We start from the raw sequence: 25457 nt of genomic DNA on the forward strand, positions 1-25457 counted from the left end.
CTCCCTCCTGGGGGTGGGGGGGAGAAAGAGAGATAGACGGACAAAGAGAGAGAGACAGGTGCACATGGAGGGGCAGAGGGCGAGGAGGCCTCGGAGGCAGGCTCCACACCCAGCCTGACGCCAGGCTCGATCTTACAAGATCATGGCACGAGCCAAAATCAAGAATCAGATGCCTAAGTGACTGAGCTCTCCAGGCGCCTCCTGGTACAACTATTATGATCACTGGCAAGGGAGGGCGCGCTCACTCTGATTAGGGAGATGGATGAAAGAATAGTGTCCCCAGGAGCAAAATGGAACCCAGGAAGCAAACAAGGATCCTGCTCAGTGTGCACAACCAAAATAAATCAAGAGGGCACATGAGCAGGGGCCTGAGAACAATGCTCCAACGAGTCACGATTCTTTGCCCAGGTTTTAGGTCTGAGCCAGTTTTTGGATCTGGAAATCAACTGCAGGAAGGCCAGCTCCCCGGGAGGAAGACCCTCAAACCTCCTGGTGGCATACGCTGTGATCACTCCCCCGGTCCTTTCCCAGAGGGTCCTTTACAACTTCCTTGGCTAACTGTATGTTGGGAAAATGAGAACATAAAACAATTTCTCAGTGAAATGGCAGATAGAATTGTCCCTTCTATCAAGCTTTACATCAAAGACATTTGAAAAACTGTAGAACGGCGCCACTCTTTCATGTTTTCTGTTAGGGAAAATATCACTATTTTTTGGAAAACATTTATGCTAAGATGGAATAGATGTATTACTTTTAATGAATTAATAAGTCTTATCTCTTTTAATATTTTGCGGGGTAACTATCAATAGATATAGCCCACAGAAACAAACGCTGTTAGTCTTCAATTAAGAGTTTTTTTTTTTTTTTTAATTTATTTATGATAGTCACACACACAGAGAGAGAGAGAGAGAGGCAGAGACACAGGCAGAGGGAGAAGCAGGCTCCATGCACCGGGAGCCTGACGTGGGATTCGATCCCGGGTCTCCAGGATCGCGCCCTGGGCCAAAGGCAGGCGCCAAACCGCTGCGCCACCCAGGGATCCCTAATTAAGAGTTTTTAAGGGGTCTTGGGATCCCTGGGTGGGTCAGTGGTTTGGCGCCTGCCTTTGGCCTGGGTCGCAGTCCTGGAGTCCTGAGATCAAGTCCCATGTCAGGCTTCTGCATGGAGCCTGCTTCTCCCTCTGCCTGTGTCTCTGCCTCTCTCCTCTCTCTGTGACTATCATGAATAAATAAATAAAAAACCTTAAAAAAAAAAAAAGAAGTTTTTAAGGGGTCTTAAAATGAAAAGATTTAAGAATTGCTGCAGTGGACAATCCCATAAGCCAAAAATCATCTGTGTGATCTTGTGGTAAGTTTCACAGTCTCTCTGCCCGTTTACTCACCTGTAAACTTAGGAGTTAATACTACATATGTCAAGCAATCAGGAAGCCAGGAACATAAAGTGAAATAGGATCATTATTGATACTCTATTCTCTCTGTGAAATATAACATCTGCTAAAATTGATGGGGAAAGTGATGGAAGGTTGAGGGAAGGGGAGAAGATTGAATAAAACCATGTAGATGGGGTGGCCCGGGTGGCTCAGCGGTTTAGCGCCGCATTCAGCTCAGGGTGTGATCCTACAGTCCTGGGCTCAAGTCCCACGTCAGGCTCCTGCATGGAGCCTGCTTCTCCTTCTGCCTGTGTCTCTGCCTCTCTGTGTGTCTCTCATGAATAAGTAAATAATCTTAAAAAAAAAAACAAAAACACGTAGATGACGGAAATGATCTCATTAGGAAAATATAGGACTGAAGAGTAATTTTGAGAGCCTTGTGGAGGTAACTTCCTTACGTAGAGTGAAATCATGATTGTGTACATTTTTCCCCCTTAACAACACTAAGTTTGGTACAGAAAACAAAAGGCAAGCTGTTGAATGAACAGAATAGGGAGCGTTCCGGTTGGTGGGATCGATAAGAAAAGTAAAGCAAATTGTGATCGATGTGATAAACGGCATTTCATAGACTGAGGGGAAAAGGAAGGGAAGACAGCAGAGAGGTCACGGATGGGGAGCAAATGGAAGAGGCAGGAGATCCGAAGTCGGGATTGGGGGGGGGGGGCTCAGAGGTGGAGCGTCTGCCCCAATTGGGCTCAGGACGTGACCCCGGGGTCCTGGGATCGAGTCCCACGTCGGGCTCCCCGCATGGAGCCTGCTTCTCCCTCTGCCTGTGTCTCTGCCTCTCTCTCTCTCTGTGTCTCATGAATAAATAAATGAAATCCTAAAAAAAAAAAAAAAAAAAATATGAGATGTTTAGTCTTCGTGAAAAGGGCAAGCGGGCGAGCGCGACGCCGGACGGTTTCCAGGCGAGGCGGGGGCCGAGCCGCGCGGTGGGGCCGGCGGGGCCGAGAGCAGAGGGGGAGGGGCGGAGTCAGGACCCGGGGCGCCGGGTTCCGCCGACGAGGAGCGGCGACAGGCGGAACACGAGGGCGAACGTGTGGCGCGGCGACGAAGGGGGCGCGAGGGCGGGGCAGCCCCGGGCGGGGCGGAGGAGGCGCGCGGGCGCGGCGCGTGGTCGGGGCCGCTGGGCGGCGGCGGCGGAGCGGGCGGCACACGCGGCGGAGCGCGGCCGCGGGGGCGCCCACAGTCGGCGCCGCCAACGCCACGAGGCACCAAGATGGCGGCGGGCCGCGGCGTCTCCACAAGAATTCCCCGTTTGAGGCGGCGCGCGCAGTCCCGCGGCTGTGCACGCATTTCCTCCTCCCGTTGGGTTTCCCGCGGTCTGAGGAGCCACAGGCGGCCGCCGCGCCCTCCGGCCTCCCGCGCTCCCGCGTCTCCGCCTCCTCCTCCTTCGGGCGTCCGGTCCCCGCTCCGCCGAGGCGCACTTCCGGGAGTGGGCGGGGCCAACGGAAGTGGGCGGGCCGCTTCCGGTCTGCGCGTGTCCGTACGGGCGCTGCCGACGTAGGCGGATATCCGGCCCGGCGCCTAGTGGCGGAAGTCGGCTGCGCCCGGCCTCCGGTCGTAGTAGGTTCTCCCCGGCGTGGCGGCCCCGCGGGTGCCCTGTGCCGCGGTCGCGCCGGCCTCGCGCCGTGCCCTGCCCCTCGGCCCCAGGAGGGAGCCCGGCCTCCCCGCAAGGGTGAGCGAGGTCGGCCCGGGGCGCGGGGGAGGGAGGGTGTCCCGCGGGCGGGGGATGGTCGTCCGTGCCGCGAGCCGCGTGGCCCCCGCGACCCCCCGCGACCCCCCGCCCCCGGGTCCTCGGCCGCAGGCTCCCCTGCGGAGCCGCGCTGATGTCCCTGTTCCCCATCGGGTTGGAGAAGTCGAGGCAGGCTGGAGACGGGCTTAACTGAGCCCGCAGAAGGCGGGGGAAGGGCTCACGCTTTCGTCTCTAAGACAAATTGGAGGAGAAAAAACCGAGGCTCAGCTTGAGGCCATTCCCTGCATCCCCCCACCCCCCGGATTGTTTTCGGAGCCCCTCCGGCGGGGCCACTGCACAGCCTTTACCTCCCTGTAGATTTGGGTGGTTTTAACGTAAAGACCGAGGGGGCCGCCTCTTGGGCCCGGATGTACCTGGCAGACCACCTGGAGGGCCACCTGGAGGACCACCTGGAGGACCACCTGGAGGGCCACCTGGCGGGCCACCTGGAGGACCACCTGGAGGGCCCCCTGGAGGGCCACCTGGCGGGCCACCTGGCGGACCACCTGGAGGGCCACCTGGCGGACCACCTGGAGGGCCCCCTGGAGGGCCACCTGGCGGACCACCTGGAGGGCCCCCTGGAGGACCACCTGGAGGGCCCCCTGGAGGGCCACCTGGCGGGCCACCTGGAGGACCACCTGGAGGGCCACCTGGAGGACCACCTGGAGGGCCCCCTGGCGGGCCACCTGGCGGGCCACCTGGAGGACCACCTGGAGGGCCACCTGGAGGACCACCTGGAGGGCCCCCTGGAGGGCCACCTGGCGGGCCACCTGGCGGACCACCTGGAGGACCACCTGGCGGACCACCTGGCGGGCCCCCTGGAGGACCACCTGGCGGGCCACCTGGCGGACCACCTGGAGGGCCACCTGGCGGACCACCTGGAGGACCACCTGGCGGGCCACCTGGAGGACCACCTGGCGGACCACCTGGCGGGCCACCTGGCGGGCCACCTGGCGGGCCACCTGGAGGACCACCTGGAGGGCCACCTGGCGGGCCACCTGGAGGGCCACCTGGAGGACCACCTGGAGGGCCACCTGGAGGGCCACCTGGCGGGCCACCTGGCGGACCACCTGGCGGGCCACCTGGAGGGCCACCTGGCGGGCCACCTGGCGGGCCACCTGGCCCCATCTGTGTGTGTTTTTGAGTCTCCGTGTCCCACCACTTACTTGGCTTTTGCTTGGACATTTTAGCCCTAAGAGTCAAAACCCAAAGTAGGAAAAATTGCACGATTTCGCCCCTATTATAACAGGGCTCTTAAAATGAGAAATGCAAATTTCTTCAAAGGGTGGTTTCTTGGGAGCTGCTGTTTCCATGTATCAGGAACATTTGTTTTGTTGTCATGTTTTGGTTTATTTGAAGGGAATGGTCATGTGTTCTGGGAGGTTGTGTCAGAGTCCCCAGCGACTCTTAATCTTATCCCTTGAATGTTCAGAATTTGTAGGTCTTGACTAGGGCCTGGACATGTAAACCTGTATTTATTTTTTTTTTTTTAAGATCTTATTTATTCACGAGAGACACACAGAGAGAGGCAGAGACCCAGGCAGAGGGAGAAGCAGGCTTCACGCAGGGAGCCCGACCTGGGACCCAATCCCGGGACTCCAGGATCACACCCTGGGCTGAAGGCAGGCGCTAAACCGCTGAGCCACCCAGGGATCCCAAACCTGTATTTTTTAAGGAATTTCCACAGTTGGTTTTTGAGTCTCACTCTTAGAAAAGACTTAAAGAAATAACGTGTTTTGAAGAATGTTAAGGAATTTGGGATTCTTCCTTTGAAGCAAGTACATGGGCCCCTTTATTGGTGTGTCTCCTCGTTTCTTGGCTGCTGGATAGATGCCAGGCAGGGCAGGGAGGTAAACATGCTCACGAGTGGCTGGGCCGAAGTCCTCAGGGAACTTGTAGTCTGCAGATTGGATGAAAAGCCAACTAAAAACGTGTTATATGGAGTAAAAATCTCGTTTTTCTAAATGTGGTGGTTCTTTCAACCAAGTGATGAAAGGTGAAAGCGAGTCCTAAAGTCCTTATTTGTACAGAACTTTGCAAACGTACTCGTGTAACACATGCTCTTCAGCATAGGTCTGAGCTCTTAGTTCACTTACATGTAGAGAGAAGAGCATCTTTCAGAGTCAAAGCAACTGTAATACCTTTAGTATCTTTTCAGAGACGTTTGGCTTTGTAGCTAATGTCATTTGACTTCGCTTGTTAGATATTTTGTTTAGGTGTTACACAGGAGAAATAAGACTTGTTGTATTTCAAATCTTACTATCTAGTTGAATGTATAGCTGAAAAAAATGATGTGAGTTGAGTAAATAATATACTCTTTAACTCTTGTCAGTGATATAGGCCTAATTTTTAGAAATTTGGTACAGAGTAATTTCTATTTTTTTACCTTTATTTTTTATAACGATTTATTTGTTTGAGAGAGAGAGAGAAAGACAGCGGATCCCGAGCAGGGGGAGGGGCAGAGGAAGAAAGAGTCCTCAAGCTGACTCCCTGCTGAACCTGGGGCCTGGTTGGGGTGGGGCTTTGGTTCCAGTACACCTGGTTCAGGACTTTAGCTGAAATGGAGTCAGATGTTCACCGATTGAGCCACTCAGGCGCCCCATCTACAGAGTAATTGTTAAAGAATACTTAGCATTGGGGATGGCTCAGTGGTTGAGCGTCTGCCTTCAGCCCAGGGTGTGACCCTAGAGACCCGGGATCGAGTCCCACGTCAGGCTCCCTGCATGAAGCCTGCTTCTCCCTCTGCCTGTGTCTCTGCCTCTCTCTCATGTCTCCCATTAATAAATAAAATCTTAAAAAAAAAATACTTAGCATCAGAGAAACTTTTCCTTTTATTCCTGGTGGGAAAAGACAACATTTGGTTTCTGGGATAAATTGTTTTGATGTCTACATTTTTGAGAATTGTTTGCTAGTGCAAATAAGTGCCTTATTTTTTTTTTTTTTTTTTTAAGATTTTATTTATTTATAGAGACAGAGAGAGGCAGAGACACAGGCAGAGGGCGAAGCAGGCATCATACAGAGAGCCTGACATGGGACTCGATCCAGGGTCTCCAGGATCACGCCCTGGGCTGCAGGCGGCGCTAAACCGCTGCGCCACCAGGGCTGCCCATAAGTGCCTTATTTTAAAAGTCATCTATTTTATTATGACTAATGTATATTTAATATTTCATAAAAGCTTAAAATGTGCTTACCAAAGTGACAGGATTGAGTCTAAAATTTAACGAGAGTAAAAACACTTCATTGTACTATTTCTTAGTTTATTTAAAATAACAAATGCAACCAGGCAATTGTTTCTTCTTTGTTTTCTTGTGTAGAAAGTGAGGTAAAATGCCTAAAAAAAAGACTGGTGCGAGGAAGAAGGCAGAGAGCCGTCGGGAACGTGAAAAACAGCTCAGAGCATCGAGAAGCACCATCGATTTGGCTAAACACCCATGCAATGCATCAATGGTAACAGCTTTTTTGGATGCCTGTTGATGGTTCAAAAACATAATACTTCTGTGAAAGACGCTTGAATGACGTTTTAGTGAATACAGTGCTGCTGCATGTATTTTACTGAATTTCAAATCTGTGTTAGAGGTATTGTTTTCATTAATGGGGAGTAGCAATGATTTCGATTTTATGTTATTTATAAACCTAGCAGGTTACTTGGTTGCTGTTGGTGATAAATAGGACACAAGAATACATACTAGGAACTGTGTTGTCTTCTCTGACTCGATCTGCATTAACTTAATTGTTCCTATTGGAGCCTTTGCATTATTTCTCCCAGCAGTTCTTAACTCATTTGATTTCTCTTTTCTAAACTTTTTACTTTTCTTGACCTCTCTCGGCTGCCTGTTCTATTACCCTCTTTTCCTGTGCTCAGTACGTCAGTCCTGATCATTTCTGGGCGTGTTTGGTCAAAATGTGAAAAAAGCAAGATTACCATGTGATTATCCCCCTTTGCTTTTTTGACCCTGTTTCTCTGTGTTGTCCCATATTTCCCTATTTCTCATCCTCTCTACTTTTTCTTTTGCTGCTCCTTCTTCTCTTTCTTCTTCTTCTTTTGTTTCTTCTAAACATCATACGAAATGCTTAATACGACTTAATTTCCCAAGTGTTTCTTTTGTATGTACCTTGTGCGAGGTACTATTTTAGGCCTTGTGGGGTATACAAAGATGAATGATACAGTCCTTGTCTTGACAAGTTTATAGATTAGTTGTCTTGTGTATTACTTAAGATTTGTTTGTTTATAAGTGACAAATCCAACTTAAGTAAATTTAGGGAGAAATAGAGTTTATCAGCTAACGTAGCTGAGACTTAACCCCATTTGTTTGGGTTTGTTAGGTACTGGTAGCTTGTGTGTCTGATACTACCTAATGTTGTCAGAGAGGGAAAGAACTCTGATAGATCAGACTTGGTCAGGTGTCCATATCAGGACTAACATTTACAGCTGGCACTGGGCGGGGCAGGATTACATAACACAAGTAGGACAGATGGTAGAGACTCTCTTCAGGGTCATTTCTGGAGGAGTATGGGACCAACAAAAGAATGGACTCACGTATGTAAATGCACACAATGAAGGCTAAAGTTTGATAAGTGTTGTACAGTGTAAGTGTACAATTAAGACTAAGGTACATTTGGACATAGTGGGGATTAGCTTGAGTGCATAGATGGGGTGCAGTTCATAGGGCAGGTGGGTTCATCACCAGAACTTTGAACAGGTCAAGATTGTAAGGATAGACTTCTCAAGAAAAAGTATTAGAATAGTAAGGCATGGAAAAAGCGAATACAAGACCTATTTCACGAATGGCTGACAAATAGTGACTTGAATCTAAAGAGAATAGGCCAACACGGTTTGAAAGTTATTAGGGATCAGATTGTTGAGAATTTTTAGTACCACGTTTGAGATTCTAGATTTTCTGTGAGCTTCATCATATTTTGTTCTCTACTATTTCTTATGTCCATTCTGTAGTATTTGTTTGAAAAAAAAAAAAAAGCAACAGGAATAGAACACAACCAGAAACCAAACTGCTGCTTTATTTATGTAGCCTCTTGTAGAAATGCCACTTCTTTCTTTGGTGTGGTATGCCCAGGAGCATACCTTTGTTATTAAAGTATGTATGGACGCTTGTATATGTGGAGGCTTTGGGGAAGTGTCACTTAAATTTTAACATGAAAAACTGGGTATTCTTTGTAAAGCAAATAAATTTGCAGTTTTCAATCAGAAAATTAACATTATGTTTTTATATTTTACAGGAATGTGACAAGTGTCAGAGGTAAATTTTTATTTCTTTTTCTATATATATGTAGTAATATAGATCCTTTTGCCTTTTATCTGATACTGCATTTTAAAATTTTATCTTACATGACAAGGCGGCAGAAGAATAGAGCGTTTTGCTACTTCTGCAACTCTGTACAGAAGTTACCAATTTGTGCACAGTGTGGTGAGTATATGATAACTAAGCATACGTAAGCCTTTTATTTTATCAAACATTTGTTTGGCAGTTTGAACCTGTGGATTTATTATTTTTTTATAGTACTGTTAGATTTTACCCTTAATAAAATGAACTGTTACTTGACCTAATGCTATCAAGTTTTGATTTTGTCTCTTTGATGTAATACTGAAAAATAATTAAGATACAGCTTAGATATAGGTTACCACTGTGTCGTAAACATTATAAGATCACATTTTAGACTAATAACATTTGGTGATCTGAATTTTTAGTTGCACTTACTTAGTCTTCTTGATATGTGTTTGTATACTTTTCCGAGTTTTGATTCCTTCTGATATTGCCCATAGTATCTTAAGCCAACGAGAATAATTGTGTTCCACATTTACCTGGTGCCATTTTCTTCCTGTTTTGCATTTAGCATGTGATTCTTGAGTTTCCTCATATATTTTCCCAAGTGATTGTAATAGAGTTCCTAAGCCACATACTCAGTTCCCAGGTATAAGTGAAAACTTTTATTCAGGGAAAATGATTATTCAAAGTAAAACTAAATGGTAGTTCATAGAGCAACAAGATAGCTGTTTTCCAAATAGCCTTCCACAGAATACCTGAGCTATTAATAGGCCTGGCCTGACCTTGCCTTGCCTTTCCTCTTTCCTCCTCTTTCTTTCTTTCTTTTTTTCTTTCTTTCTTTCTTTCTTTCTTTTTCTTTCTTTCTTTCTTTCTTTCTTTCTTTCTTTCTTTCTTTCTTTCTCTTTCTTTCTTTCTTTCTCTTTCTTTCTTTCTTTTTCTTTCTTTCTTTCTTTCTTTCTTCTTTCTCTTTCTCTCTTTCTTTCTTTCTTTCTTTCTCTCTCTTTCTTTTCTCTTTTCTTTCTTTTCTTTTCTTTTCTTTTCTTTTCTTTTCTTTTCTTTTCTTTTCTTTTCTTTTTTTCTTTTTTTCTTTCCTTCTTTTCTTTCCGAGAGAGGGAGAAAGAGACAGAGAGAGGGGCAAAGGGAAAGAGAGGATCTCAAGCATGCTTCTTGCCCAGTGTAGAGCTTGATGTGGGGCTTGCTCTTACAACCATGAGATTAGGACTTGAGCCGAAATCAAGAGTCAGATGCTTAAATGACAAAGCCACCCAGATCCCCCTTAATAGGTATTTCTTAAAATAATGCATACATTTGAGAAATGCTGCTTGTTTCATCCCTGCCTTTCTATGTGGGAGATTTCTGTTACATAGTTGTGTGTTAAAGGTTCTGAAGACCTCCAGTAAAGAAACCTGATTAATTTTGTTCACTCCAGATTTACTCCTCAAACTTTTATTTGAACAAATGTTCCCTTTGGTTATGGGATGATAGTTTCAGGTAGAACACAGTTAGGGATATGCTCATATAAATGTGCTTATGTAGAATAACATTGCAGAATGTTAGGAATGTTTAGGGCTACATCCCTGAATATTTCTAGTGTAGCTCTAGTTTTCAAAGAGGCCATCTTTTGAGGTTTATCAGCTCAGGTCTTGATCTCAGGGTCATGAGTTTAAGCTCCACATTAAGCAGGCCCAGTATGGAGCCTACTTAAAAAAAAATACTGGCCTAGAGAGATTACTTGTCTGCCAGATTTTACATCCTTATTTGAGAAAAGACAGGTGAATATAGAATGAGAAAATAGAGGGGCACTTGGTTGGCTCAGTGGGTTAAATGTCTGACTTTAGCTCAGGTCATGATCACAGGATCCTGGGATTGAGCCCTGCTTCAGGCTCCCCACTTGGAGGCAGGTCTGGCTTATCCCTCTCTTTCTGTTCCTCCTCCAACTTGTGTGTGCTCTCTCTCAAATAAATAAGTGAAAGCTTACCAAAAAAAAAAAAAAGAGAGAGAGAGAGAGAGAAAATAGATTATGGAGAACATTAAGTTCTTGCTAGGACCGTCCCATATTTTCAGTGTTGTCTGGGCTTGAGTTCTGTAGTGCTAGGAACATGGATTTATTTCCCACTTACTGATTCCTGTTCTTCTTAGACATGGAGCAGTTGGGTAGCTGCTGTCTCTCATTTCCAGTCTCTCTTCCCATTTCCTTTTGTATTAGCTTTGTTCCTCAGATAATCAAGATAATGGAAAATTGTGCATCTTCTGTGTGTTTCATATACTACTATGCAGAGTCTGAGATGGGTGATTATTATGTCACCATTAATTTTGACATAGTTTATGAGTGAATATCCTGTTTCTTTCATGTTTTTTAATTTTCTTAGATCCGAGCATTTGTGGCTATATTTTGCTTTTTAGCTCTATCACTGTATTCCTGTTTTTTCCTTCTCACTTGGGCGCTATTTAAAAATCCTTTTGGAAGAATGTTTTCGTGGGAGCTATGTTTGTAAATTTTTACATATGGATAAACTTTAAAAATGTTGCATAATCATTGGTTTGGTTTGAGATGTTCCATTGAAAGAAATACACAACTTCAAACTAGACTGTTTTCGTTCTGAATTATAAACTGTAAAATCCATTTTAAAGCATGTGTTTTTTAAAATCTGTATTAATTCATCTGAAAATTCATAAGATTTTAAATTGCTTTAATGACTGTTAGATTATAAACTGTAATTTGCAATTTCTGATTGTAGTGCAAACAATAATTAGCATATACTTTTATTGTGCAATACATTTTTATAGATTTACTAATAAATTTCTAATCTTAAAAGATCTGAATCAGGTTAGATTTCAGTTACATCCGTCTCTCTCTCTCTCTCTCTCTCTCTTTTTTTTAAGTAACATGAGTAGTAAACTGATTTCTGTCCATTTTCAAGTTATTTCTCAGAAATTTAGGCTAGATAAAAAGCAGAATCAGTGAATACTTACATGTACTACTTTGCAAGACTAATAAGCAGATTTGTTTCTTACTAGGGAAAACAAAGTGCATGATGAAGTCTTCAGACTGTGTCATAAAGCATGCTGGTGTGTACAGTACTGGCCTTGCAATGGTGGTAAGTTTCTTTTCTAGCTCTTCGAGGAACAGGTTTCCAAGGATAAGAAAAGTCTTTCTAATCAATGGTTATTTTTTTCTAAATAGCACTATTTTTTTTTTTTTTTGTAATAATAAATTTATTTTTTATTGGTGTTCAATTTGCCAACATACAGAATAACACCCAGTGCTCATCCCGTCAAGTGCCCCCCCCAGTGCCAGCCACCCAGTCACCCCCCCCCCCCCCCCCTGCCGCCCTCCTCTCCTTCCCCACCCCTAGTTCATTTCCCAGAGTTAGGAGTCTTCCATGTTCTGTCTCCCTTTCTGATATTTCCTACCCATTTCTTCTCCCTTCCCCTCTATTCCCTTTCACTATTAAATAGCACTATTTTGTCCTTGATTCAATCAGTTTGGAGTTTCCTTTGTTATCTATGGAATATTCTTTGTATGATTTTCCTATATTATCCACTTACTTTTTATTGCTTCCTGTTTGTCTTATTGGAAAACATACAAGAAATGGAAACTTATTTAAAGTTGACTTAAAAATTCATTTGTCAATGGTACCTTTCTAAATTGTCTTAATCAGACTTCATAGAGTGTCATTTACTGTACTGAAAGCTCTGCTTAAACAAAGTTCAAGCTTTTGTTTTTTTTTAAGATTTATTTATTTATTTATGATAGACATAGAGAGAGAGAGAGAGAGGGGCAGAGACACAGGCAGAGGGAGAAGCAGGCTCCATGCACCGGGAGCCCAACGTGGGACTCGATTCCGGGTCTCCAGGATCGCGCCCTGGGCCAAAGGCAGGCGCTAAACCGCTGAGCCACCCAGGGATCCCCAAGTTCAAGCTTTTGATGTAAAAGAAGCCTGGTTTCAAAAGAACCTAGTATTAGTAGCTTTTTTATAGCTTTACATTTCAATAAAGAATACATATTTAACATAGACTTATACATAATTTTCTCTGTATGTAGGATTTTCTAAGGAAATTCATTGTTTTAAATACCTGAGGCATACCTCATAGATATTGTGGGTTGGTTCCAGACAGTTGCAATAAAGCAAATACTGCAGTAGAACAAGTCAAAATTAATTTTTTGATTTCCCAGTGCATATAAAGGCAATGCTTACAGTGTTTACTATACTCTAATTTATTAAATGTATAATAGCATTAATCTGAAGAAACATTTTAAATACTTTAATTAAAAAATATTGCTATAAAATGCTAATCATCGTTTGGTATTTCAGTGAGTCATAATCTTTTGCTGGTGGAGGGTCTTCCCTCAGTGTTGTTGGCTGCTGATCAGGGTGGTGGTTGCTAAAGGTTGGGGTGGCTGTTGCAATGTCTTAATAAAATAACCGTTTCTCCATAGCATGTGATGCTATTTGATAGCATTTTACCCACAGGAGAAGTTCTTTCAAAACTGAGTCAGTCCTCGCAAACCCTGCTAGTACCTTATAAACCAAATTTATGTAATATTCTCAATCCTAGGGTGTCATTTCAGGAGTCTTCACAGTGTCTTCACCAGGAGGAGATTCCATCTCAAGAAACCACTTTCTTTGTTCATTCATAAGAAGCAACTCCTCATCTGTTCAAGTTTTACCATGAGATGGCAGCAGTTCAGTCCCATGTTCAGGCCCCACTTTTTATTCTCTTGTATTTTTACCACATCTGCAGTTACTTTCTCACTGGAGACTCAAACCCCTCAAAGTCATCCATGGTGGTTGGAATCAACTTCTTCCTATTCTGTTAATGTTGATATTTTGATCAACATTAATCATGAATCACTGATGATCTTAAAAGGCATCTAGGATTGTGAATCCTTTCTAGGTTTTCAATTTACTTTGCCCAGATCCATTAGATGGATCAGTATCTGTGGCAGCTATAACTTTATGAAACATATCACTAAATAAAAAGACTTGAAAGTCGAAATGACTTTCAATGCAGAATGGATGTTGTGTTAGCCTGCATGAAAGCAACATTAGTTTCATTGTACCTGTCCATCAGAGCTGTTGAGTGCCAGCTGGTTGTCAGTGAACAGTCCTATTTTGAAAGGAATCCTTTTTCTGAGCAGTAGGTCTCAACAGTATTCAGTAAACTGTGTCGTAAATCGATGTGCTGTCATCCAGGCTCTCTTGTGCCATTTAATGAGCCCAGGCAGAGTAGATTGAGCATAATTCCTAAGGGCTCTAGGATTTTCAGAATGGTAAATTAGCATCAGCTTCAGCCTAAAGTGACCAGCGCTGTTAGCCCCTACCAGGAGAGTCAGCCTGTCTTTTGAAGCTTGGAAGCCAGACACTAACTTCTCTACCTATGAAAATCCTAGATATCATCTTTAAATATAAGGCTCTTTTGTCAACATTGAAAATCTGTTGCTTAGTGTAGCTACCGTCATTAATTATCTTAGCTGGGTCTTCTAGGTGACTTGGCTGTTGCTTCTGTATCAGCACTTGTTCACCTTGCATTTTGATGTTATGAAGACAACTTCTTTCCTTAAGCCTCGTGAACCAACCTCTTACCTACAAACTTTTCATCTGGAGCTTCCTCACCTCTCTCAGCTGTAGTAGAACTGAAGAGAGCTAGGGCTCTGGATTAGGCTTTGTTTTAAGAGAATGTTGTGGCTGATTCGATCTTCTGTCTAGACCACTCAGACTTTCTCCGTATCAGCAGTAAGGGTGTTTTGCTTTTTTATCATTCGTGTGTTCATTGGAGTAGCACTGTTAGTTTCCTTCAAGAGCTTTTTTTTTGTTTTCCTGTTTACAGCTCAGCTGAATATTTGGCTCAAGAGGCTTACTTTTGGCTTATCTCAGCTTTCAACATGCCTTCCTCATGAAATTTAATCATTTCTAGCTTTAGATTTAAAAGTGAGAAATGGACAGCTTTTTCATTTGAACCCTTAGAACCCATTGTAGGGTTATTAATTGGCCTAATGTTAATATTGTCATGTCTCAGGACGCCTGGGTGGCTCAGTGGTTGAGCATCTGCCTTTGGCCCAGGGCGTGATCCTGGGACTCCAGGATCGAGTCCCACATCAGGCTCCCTGCCTGCTTCTCCCTTTGCCTATGTCTCTGCCTCTCCCTGTGTGTCTCTCATGAATAAATAAATAAAATCTTAAAAAAAAAAAAATATTGTCACGTCTCAGGGAATAGTGAGGCCCGAGGTGAGGGAGAGAGGTGGGGGTCAACAGCTGGTCAGTAAAAGAGTCAGAATACACATAACATTTACTTGATTGAGTTTGCTGTCTTACATGGGCACGGTTTGTGGCACTCCGGAACAATTACAATAGTAATACCAAAGATCATTGATCATAGATCATCATGGCAAATATAATAATAATAAAACAGTTTGAAATATTGTGAGAATTACCAAAATGTGATGCAGAGACAGGAAGTAAGCAAATGGTATTGGAAAAAGTGGCACCACTGATGCTAGGGTAGCCACATACCTTCAGTTTGTAAAGAATACACTGTCAGGTGTAGTAAAATGAAGCACAATAAAATGAGGTATGCTATAATAAGAATAGTTGTGTGATGCATTTCGTTCTCTTTTTCACTAAAAAATGTTATCTTTTTAACCAGTTTTACTGTATTCTGATGTGTGATTTATTTTTTTTGTTTATTTGAGAGAGGAGAGGAGGAAGAGGGAGAGAGAAACCCAATGAGACTTCACACTGAGTGCAGAGCCCAACATGGGGCTGATCTCACAACTCTAAAATCACAACCTGATCTGAAGCCAAGGGTCCGATGCTTAACTGACTGTGCCACCCAGGCACCCTCTGTTATGTGATTTTATGCTCAGGTCCAAATTTCATTCCATGAGGAAAGTAACGGTACTTTTATATCAAGCAGATACTTTATAGCAACTTCCCAAGAACATAATTTTCCATTATGAAGCACACCTTTATATTGATAATTTCACATGTGCATATCTTACAGAAGCTGCACTAGATTTAATTCTATCTTGTGAATTCCTCTTCATTTTAAATAGGATTGTCAATCTTTATTCATAAATCAGTGTAATCTTTGGTAGCTTGCTTAAGTCCAGTTTTATCAAATGCTTTTTAAAAAAATTCACTAAGCTGTATGAATGTGGGTGATCTCTTATATTAAACATTTCGGTAGGTTTATGTATCATTAGCAGTAAGTTCTAGAAAAGTGATTTCCTGGGAGTCTTCTATTTGTTGAAATTCCCCTCTCTCCCCTCTCCTCCACCCTGCTTTGCCTTGGGAGCCTGACCTGTGTGTGTGGACTGCATCAAAGGCTTCCTTACCCTCTGGCTTCCTTTTGGGTTTAGGCAGGAGACCTATAGATGGGAGGACAATACAATCTGGGTATTTGTTGTCCCAGCTCACTCCCTACCTGTTTATCCTAGTTTGGCCATAGATTAGCCACCATTTCTCTCTATATGGCCAGGTAACCCTCTCCATTCTGTTCTCTCAACGTCTGGTAACTCCCTCCACTCCCCATGTTCAGCCTCAGGGGCAGTAACACCATCATCCTTTCTTTTTTTTTTTTTCCTAAGCCCTTCCCTGTCCTTTGTAAATCATCTCTTTTAAACTCTCTGGATTACTCAGTTTACTGTATCATCTTTAGTGGCTAGAACCCTGAATATTTGTTCCAAGAGATGTATTTGAGGATTTGCTATCCACAGTGATGATTTTTTTACAGCTCAAAAAACATCATTCCTATTTGTTCTTCACTACTTCTGTTAGAGTCTAAAATACTAGAACACTGAATTGAGATTCAGAACACTGGTTTAAATCCTAGTCGTACTGTAATGTAGCCCTGGGATTTGGACTTAGGCTTGGGCCTCTGTTCTTCATCTGTAGAGAAAAACCATCTAGTCCCATTTTCTTAAATTCTTTCTAGCATTTAAAATTCTGTAGATGTCATTGTGTTATTGAAAGGTATAGTCTTGGGGGTCCCTGGGTGGCTCAGCGGTTTGGCGCCTGCCTTTGGCCCGGGGCGCAATCCTGGAGTCCTGGGATCGAATCCCACGTTGGGCTTCCAGTGTGGAGCTTGCTTCTCACTCTGCCTGTGTCTCTGCCTCTCTCTCTATCTCTGTCTATCATAATAAATAGATAAAATCTTAAAAAAAAAAAAGTATAGTCTTTCCATCTTGATGTTGAAGAGTCTTACCCTTTTAGTTCTGTATATTTTATTTTAATTTTTTTTCTACAAGTGTAGTAATGATTTAAAACATAAGTTTTATATTTTTCTCAGTTATTCTGGAAAAGCTATGTGAATCATTTTATAAGTGATTCAGGAAAGAATTTTCTTAAGTCAGAAATATTTCTAAATGAGAACATTCACTTCGGTTACTGTAATTGCTACAAATAAGAATGCTTAAAATGTGGATTCTGGACGCCATTCAAATTAGAATTCGGGGGAACCAGGGTGGCTCAGTGGTTGAGCATCTGCCTTTGGCTCAGGTCGTGACTCTGGGTCCTGGGATCGAGTTCTGCATCGGGCTCCCTGCAGGGAGCCTGCTTCTCCCTCTGCCTGTGTCTCTGCCTCTCTCTCTCTGTCTCTCATGAATAAATAGATAAAATCTTTAAAAAACAAAAAACAAAAACAAATTAGAATTCAGTTTGAAGGCAACACTTTTAGCTCCATGACTTCCTTTAATGATTAGTGTTAGGGTTAAGTGTGTAGTTTCCCCCTTGCTTCTTTTTTCTTTTGATTTATAGCCAAGTTTTACATATTGTAAACAGCCGTTGGTGAAGTAGTTTGATTTTCAGAGAACCCTTTTTAATTTTGGCTTAGAGTAAACAATTTTTTTTTTTTTTTTTAATGAAGCCACCCACTATCACAGAGGGTTGATAAATAGCTAAATGTATACAGTTGATGGTTGCCATTGGCTAAACAGTGGTTGCAGCCAGGCAAGTGACAGAGACTAATTTTTTGTGTTCTTGGTTGCAGGGTGCAATATGTGACTTCTGTGAAGCTTGGGTCTGCCACGGAAGGAAATGTCTCAGCACACATGCCTGTGCCTGCCCTCTCACTGACGCGGAGTGTGTGGAATGTGAACGAGGTGTCTGGGACCATGGTGAGTGTTGCATACGAGCAGCGAGCTTTACTGTAAGTAAAGGCTGACTTGGAAACATTCGGGATGCACTCTTTATAGGAGGGGCCACTTTTTTATGGTTCATTGTGGCAGTTTTCATTGTAGCCTTTAGCAGAACAAAAACTACTGTGTCATTCTGGTGTAAATCTGGAATAAATTGCTATTTTTTTGAGCAATTTTATGGATATAACTTCAATTTTAATTAAAACTTCAAGTTTCAATGTGTTTTTTAAATTGAAATTTATCATGTTTATATTTGTGGGTTTTGTTTTTTAATCCAATAGGAGGCAGAATATTCAGTTGTTCTTTTTGTCATAACTTCCTCTGCGAAGATGATCAATTTGAACATCAAGCCAGTTGCCAGGTTTTAGAGGCGGAAACATTTAAATGTAAGTCTTTATAAATCAGATGTCCTTAATATCCAGAATTCTTAATAGTTTTAAGCGTTAGACTCAAAAAAGAGTCTAGTTTTTCAGCTTCTTGTGGCCTGTAATTCAACTTAATATCTCTTTTCTGTTTCTAGAAAAAATTCAGAACCACAGTCTGTTTTTTCTTTTTTGTTTGTTTTTTTCAACAGCGATTGCCATTGGCTCTTTGGTTGGGTCAGTTCTTTGTTGTGTGGGATTGATGAGACATTGTAGGGCTTGTCGCCTTCCTGGTCCTGAGTACTAAATATCGTTATCACCTCCAAGTTATGTTAACAACTCTCACGGAATCCCCCCCACCTCTCTGGACAAAAACCACACACATTTCTTTTTTTTAATAAGATTTTATTTATTCATTCATGAGAGACGCAGAGACATAGGCAGAGGGAGAAGCCGGGTCCCTGCGGGGAGCCCGATGTAGGACTCGATCCCAGGACCCCAGGGTCACACCCTGAGCCAAAGGCAAATGCTCAACCACTGAGCCACCGGGTGTCCGAAAGCCACATACATTTCTAAATGCCTCCAATAAGTGATACTACCCCTAGTTTGTTCCTGCTAGTTGGTTTCAGTGATTTTTAGATAGGAGTATGCATCAGAGACATCTGTGTAGGTTTTTTTAAAAATACATGTCCCCAGGCCTCATCCCTGGCAATTCTGTCTTTGAAGTCTATTGAGGTGTAGGCTTATGTATTTTACGTACACACATATTTGTCACGTATCTTCCAGTTTTGAGAACCAGTGTTATTGGCTCGGTATTATCAATGGTATTATCTTTACAGTTAGATTACATTTTGTTTCTATTTTTGATTCTTAAAAGCCAAGATTTAGAGTCAAGCATGGCTTAAATTCTACTTACAGTTATGTGATTTTGGACAAATCACCAAATCTTTCTAGAGCTGAATTTCCTTATATGTTAAAGGAAGGTGTAATTTCTTTTTCAAAGAGTTAACTAAAAAGACACTCCATATGAAGTGTTAAAGTTCTTATTAAATAGTAAATGTGATTATAGGAAAGGCTGAAATTCCCCAAATACTCACTTCCTTGAATTTGGTTCTTGTTTAGGTATGAAATGCTAATCTCTATATTCTCCTATAAATTTAAAGTTGATAAGTTGTCAATTTTAATATATATATGATTGCATATATATATGTATATAGATTCTTATAATATTCCTATAGAAACTCTCAGGGGTTAAAGAACATCTCAAAGTATATAGCATTTTTGAGGGATTCTTAGTCTTCTGCAAAATATATTAACAGTTGAATTACTTTATTTGGGGCTTGAGAGCTTTGAATATTTTGTAGCATTTGAACCCCAAAGACAGGCCACTGTGAGTGATAAGACTATAATTTCCTCAGGAAGTTTTAGTGATTCAGTAAAAGACAAAAGAAAAATACAGAAATGGAATAGTTGACAGGATTTTAAGGTAAATCTATCATATGTCTTTGATACCTGATATTAAAGTCTTGTTCGTTGCAGATTCCCAGGTGTCTTTGATTTACTGTGATTTATCTTTATTTTTTCATTGCTCTATTTTTCTCTTGCCATTCTTTCTTTGCCAGTTGCCATTAAATGCTTGTTTTTTCTGAAATATTTTCCTGAACACATACATAAGCCCCACATAACTTGTTTCCACTCCCTTAGTTGGTCATAGCTCACCATTTATAGGTTTGACCTTATACTTGCGAATTGGGAGATAGAGAAAAATCTTTAAAATCCTTATTTACCTGCATTTCAGTGGTAAGGATGTTTTAAGAAAAAACAAATGTGTTGACTCTGCCTCTTTTTTTTTTTTTAAATAGTTAAAATGGCTTGGGGACTTCTAATTTAAAATGGCTTGTTATCATCAGGCTTTGATGCATCCCAACCTGCTTTCTTTTAACATACTCTGAAGACCTACAAATAGATTTTAAAAGGCAACCATTCCCCAGTTTAAAACTAGGAATGTCAAACTATTTTTAGAATCTGGGAGAAATGCATTCTTTGTAGAAGTCTAACATTGTTACTCTTGGGGAGAGAAAGAACTAGGCAGTGAACTGGAGTGCTTATGTGTTGGCTTGAGGTAATTAGGTAAAGAAGACTGACAGGGCCATATTCCATCCTACTTTGAGTTCTCAGAAGTAAAGATGAAGGTAAAATAGGCAACAGCTAATTTCTTGGGATCATGTCTTTGTGGCATGTTGAAGACTCAAGTAGTGGGGGGAGGTACGAAAAGATTGTACATCAGAAATGCCCGGTTTACACTGGGAGATTGGGTTGGGAGCTTTGTACTCTCAGTATGTATTCTGGCTGTGTATTGGAAAGAGATTTATGAGATTTAACATTTTGGTTAAATATAACTTTTTCTTTTCTTTTCTTTTCTTTTTTTTTTTTAACTGAATGAAGAGGGACCCAAAAAACTCCAGGGCATATCTTCAAATGGAAATGATTGAGATTGCAGAATTTTTTCCCCCAAAGACTGAATGAAATAATATGGTTGTTATTGGAGTAATTGGGTATACTCTATATGCCTAATATAGTTAACCCTTGAACAATATGAGGGTTGAGGCACCAACCCTCTCTGCACAGTTGAAAATCTGCATAAAACTTTTGACTCCCCAAAAACTTAACTGCTTATACCCTGCTGTTGACCAGAAGCCTTACTGATAACATAAATGGTTAACACATGTTTTGTATGTTTTATAGAATATTTTCGTACAATAAAGTAAGCTAGAGAAAGTAAAGTGTTATTCAGGAAATCCTAAGGAAGGGAAGATACATTTAAAGTACTGCACTTTATTTATTCCAAAAAATCTGCACTGAAGCAGACCTGCACAGTTCAAACCCATGTTGTTCAAGGGTCCCCTATGTATAGTAAGTATTCAGTATTTTTTAACTTACCATTAGCACGTAGGACAAATAATACAACTGAATTATTGGCAATACTGTGGAAGAAAGGATAGGTGGACAGAAATAATAATAATACACATAATTAAGAACATCATTTCTGAGTTAAAAAAAAAATATTTGCCTGTTCAGATTAAAAAGTCTCCCCATGAACCAAGCAAAATTAAGTAAGAGAATTCCCACATTAGAAACATCTGGTCAAAGATTTGTATTACAAAGACAGGCTTCCTTTTATTTGTTTTCCTTTTTATTTTTCCAAGACCTCTAAGTGAATTGAAAGTTAATAGTTTTTATTCAGGCTTTATTAGGGTAAGACTTAGCTTATTTTCTCTTTCTATACCTCTGACACTTCTTTTTTTCCATTTCTGACACAGTCAATATATGCCAAACATTCTGGTTTTTATAACATATTTGCATGTAAGTTTAGGTTTTTCCTCAGTGGTTATACATAATGACCAAAATTAACATGGCTTACTGACTAAAATGGGGATAAAATATTTTGGGATTTTTTCCATTTTTTTTACTACCCATTTGAGCACTATTTTCTCTTCATAGTCACTCTTTTCCACCTGAAGTATTCTATTCTATTATCAGAACTTTTGCAAAAAATGGCAGTAGCCTGCCTCATCAGGAGAGATTATATCTTAATGGAGAAAATTGTTCTTTTTAAGATGTAAGTATTATGTGATAAAGGGAAGAGCTTCAGCCAGTGTCATGGAAAAAAAGGATGTCTCACCATTTCAGATTTATTTATTTATTTATTTATTTATTTTTAAAGATTTTATTCACTTATTCATGAGAGATAAAGAGAGAGGCGGAGACACAGGCAGAGGGAGAAGCAGGGAACCCGATGTGGAACTTGATCCTGGGACTTCAGGATCACTCCCCGAGCTGAAGGCTGACGTTCAACCACTGAGCCATGCAGGCGTCCCCATTTCAGTTTCCTAAATACGATTAATGAAGTTTGCCATCTCCTAGATCTGGAGAAATGGAGATTGGAGAAAAATTAGCACCATACTAGTGAAAGAATGCTGGGCTGTGAACTTTGTTTCCTTTCTTGTGGCTGGGGCTCCATCTCATGTATCTTCAGGGTTACATTATGAGACCAAAAAAAAAAAAAGCTAATAATTGATCTAAGTACATCAAATGTAAATCTGTGGAAAATAGTGTTTTCATTCCAAATTTGAATCTGGACCTTTGTATTTTTGCCCATAGGTGTTTCATGCAATCGACTTGGTCAGCATTCCTGTCTCCGTTGTAAGGTAACCAGTCTGTTATTTTTAGATTTTGTTTTTAGTCCCAATACTCTTCCACCTTAGATTATTTATGGCTACAATTAATCTACAGGAGTCTTTAAACATTATGCAGTGTACTTCTTCTACTTTGGAGGTTGTGAAGTTGGATTGAGAAAGCTGAGTGACTTTCCAAAGGTCATCCAGTTGGCTTGTCTTAGAGTTGACGCTAATGCACATGGATCTTGTTGAATCTTAGCTCAGTGTTTTTATACCTATGTTTATGGAGAATATTCTAACCAAAATGTTGAGGGTATACTTCAATTAATAACAAAATTTACTTGCCTAGGTAAGTTTGAGTAAACTGAAGATTTCCATAATGTTCTATTTCCTTAGACATTCTCTCCAGCATTTCTGTTTGTCAAAGATCACTAAACAGGTGCAGCCGATTCACTTCCTGTCCGCAACCTTTCTCTGGTTCTTCTTTTCCTATCTCTTCTTTCTCTCTCAAATCTGCTCCAATTTGACCAAGTGGCTTTCTTATGTTGGCTATTTCCTCTCCCTGAGATCCCTCTTCCACTTTTTCTTACCCTACCGTATCCTTGTTCTCCTTCACATCTCAGCCAACACTTCATGTTTTCCAGAAAGCATTTCCGAATCCCATATCCAGTTGAGTGCCCTTCCTCTGCACTTCCCTTTCAATGCACCGAAACACAGTCTCACAATTGCCTTTCCACTTGTCTGTGTCCCCAATTAGGTTGTATATCTGTGAGGGTGGGGAGGGTGGATAGACTGTTCACCATTATGTCATGCGGGGCTTTGTGAATGCTCTGAATTTATGAATGAATAAATATGCTTAGAGTGTCACACTCTATGTAGTTTTGTTTTATGTTAGGCCGGAGTTCTGGCAGAGACCATTTCCCTTAAATTTAAACCAGGAGTGTGACTGGTCCCAACAAAACTCTTAATCTCTACCCTAACAAAAATGTGCCTTTACATTTCCTGGAAATATTGAATGATAATTCTTTATGTTTTTTGAATTACTTAGTTGCCTATTTTTACTTCTCTTATATAGGCTTGTTTTTGTGATGATCATACAAGGAGCAAGGTGTTTAAGCAAGAAAAAGGAAAACAGCCTCCCTGCCCCAAATGTGGACATGAAACTCAGGAAACTAAGGATCTCAGCATGTCAAGTAAGACTCTTCTTAAAATACCAATGGAGTGGTTTTGCTTCCTTGCTTAGATAAGATTTTCTCTCTCTTTTTTTTTTTTATCTCTTTCTAGTTTTATTTTTGCCTCCTCTTCCTATTTGAAGAGATGAATGTGTTCTCCTAATCAAATAGAATTTTATAGCCTTGGAAAATTTGTGGGTGAAGTTTCTCAATTTAACTTAAGAAATACACCATCATTCACTGTGATATTTGGCATTTGACTCAGTTAATGACGTGGTGAATACTGAAATTTAAGACCAAAAAAAGTGATATTTTTGCTTTTGCTGAAGCTTTCCTTGTTAAATAATTGAATAGCTATAAATCTTTAATATTCGAGTGCTGGTAATCTTCAGTGCTTGCAAGTTGGAATTCATTCTGAGGCTTTTTGTAGGTGTGTGGTGTTGGAGCAGCTATGCTTATTACGTAATATATCACTACTGCAGGAAATTGTTTTTGCGGTTTTTATATAACTTTTCTATGAAGGAGTAAGACTACTACAAACATGTTTATAGTAATGCAGCTTACAGTTTTTTTTAAAGAGAATTTGACTCTTTACCGAACAGCAGAATTGAAGCATAATTCTAGATGACTCTAACAGTACTTTTGTTTAATCAAAGATGTAGTTGTATAGTGAGGTGAGATTGATGATTTTGCTGATTTTTTTACACTAAGCTGTGTTGCTGCTTAGGCAGAGGAAATGAAGGGCTTTGCCTTGTTGGACACCAGAATTCTATAGGAGGTCTCTTAAGAAAAGTATAATGATATAGAATCAACAGTTCTGTGATTTGAAAATAAAAATTTAATCCATCAAATGAAGGGCATTTTAGTTTTTAACATGCTTTATTTGGATTCTGTTTGGAGAGTGCTGTTGTTCTTATTTTGTTTTCCAGCCTTTTCTAGATTTAGTGAAATGACACTGTTGTCTTTATTGTTTGTTATGTATGGTATGCATATGGACTCCCAAGTAGGATAGAACTGATTGTTGTTACTAAGGTCTCCTTTATTTCCAGCTAAGTATCAAGTGAAGAAATTAGGAAATAGGAGTAAGAATCAGCCAGTCACGTTCATATAATTTTGTATATTGTAGAGGAAAATGAAGACATAAAGAATCGGGACAAAGTGCCATGTATGTATCTGTCTTTTGTAGCACGCTCCCTGAAATTTGGCAGGCAGACTGGAGGTGAAGAGGGAGATGGAGCCTCTGGGTATGATGCCTATTGGAAGAACCTTTCTTCTGATAAATATGGTGATAGCAGCTACCATGATGAAGAGGAAGATGAAGATGAAGCAGAGGATGATGAAGACGAAGACGATGAAGTCGGAAAGGATTCAGACGCTGAGTCATCAGATTTATTTACTAATTTGAATTTAGGAAGGACCTATGCCAGTGGCTATGCTCACTATGAGGAACAAGACAACTAGGAGCGCTGCTTACCCATGGGTGACCGGGTCTGAGGGGAGCCACAGAAGGTGTGCTTGATGAATCAGGTGTGGGTGTCAGAAGTACTGTCACTTAGCCTTGTGCAAAACACTAGTCAGTCACGCTTCCGGAGGCAAGGAGTAGGGCATAGCATTTTTATAGGGATTGATAATCAAGCTGATAGCATAAGAAAAAATGAGTTCCATATGTAAGATGCTTATTGATCCAAGCAGTTGAAGCATCATGGATTGGAGTTTTCTGATTTCAGTGATCACTAGGTTTTGCCAATTAGATACATATACAGGATAAAAGAATAGGATGGTAATATATTTGTTTGAGATTAAACTGCTTTTTTTAATTAAAAAAACACTGCTTATATTCATTTGGTCTGATTTTGTAAGATGGTAACGGGTAAAATGGATTATTGTATTTTTCCCTGTAGGTCCTCAGGATGAAAGTCAGATGTTAAGTGCTAAATTTTCATTACCTATTCATCTTATTTTCAGTAGTCATGATATGTATGTTTTATCAATTACTCATTCATTTCTTTCTTCATAATGTGTGCCCTGAACAGTACCTCTTATCAATGCCTAAGTGTATAGACAAAGGTGCCTACATAGCTGGCTTTCAGGGACACAGAGACAGTATTACTACACAGATGCATTATGCATTTCTCTTTGAATAAATCTAGTATTTCACTTA

At 41.2% G+C, this 25457-nt stretch overlaps 1 protein-coding gene across 3 annotated transcripts; it reads left to right on the plus strand.

Annotated features, from left to right (window-relative positions):
- Positions 1 to 2960: 2960 nt before the first annotated feature.
- ZNF330 (zinc finger protein 330) lies at positions 2961 to 25457 on the plus strand. 3 transcript variants are annotated; one of them, XM_041759942.1, is made up of 10 exons: positions 2961 to 3116; positions 6479 to 6611; positions 8400 to 8419; positions 8517 to 8587; positions 11465 to 11544; positions 17437 to 17563; positions 17866 to 17970; positions 22108 to 22154; positions 23200 to 23317; positions 24483 to 25457. In XM_041759942.1, the coding sequence occupies exons 2-10, from the start codon at positions 6492 to 6494 to the stop codon at positions 24755 to 24757; spliced, it is 963 nt and encodes a 320-aa protein (XP_041615876.1). In that variant the 5' UTR covers positions 2961 to 3116; positions 6479 to 6491; the 3' UTR covers positions 24758 to 25457. The 3 variants fall into 3 exon arrangements, with proteins under 3 accessions (XP_041615876.1, XP_041615875.1, XP_041615877.1); XM_041759941.1 differs by having other exon boundaries at positions 2969 to 3107; XM_041759943.1 differs by lacking the exons at positions 2961 to 3116; positions 6479 to 6611 and adding an exon at positions 7651 to 7701.

This window comes from Vulpes lagopus, chromosome 6, assembly GCF_018345385.1.
Source record: "Vulpes lagopus strain Blue_001 chromosome 6, ASM1834538v1, whole genome shotgun sequence".
Taxonomy (NCBI): domain Eukaryota; kingdom Metazoa; phylum Chordata; class Mammalia; order Carnivora; family Canidae; genus Vulpes; species Vulpes lagopus.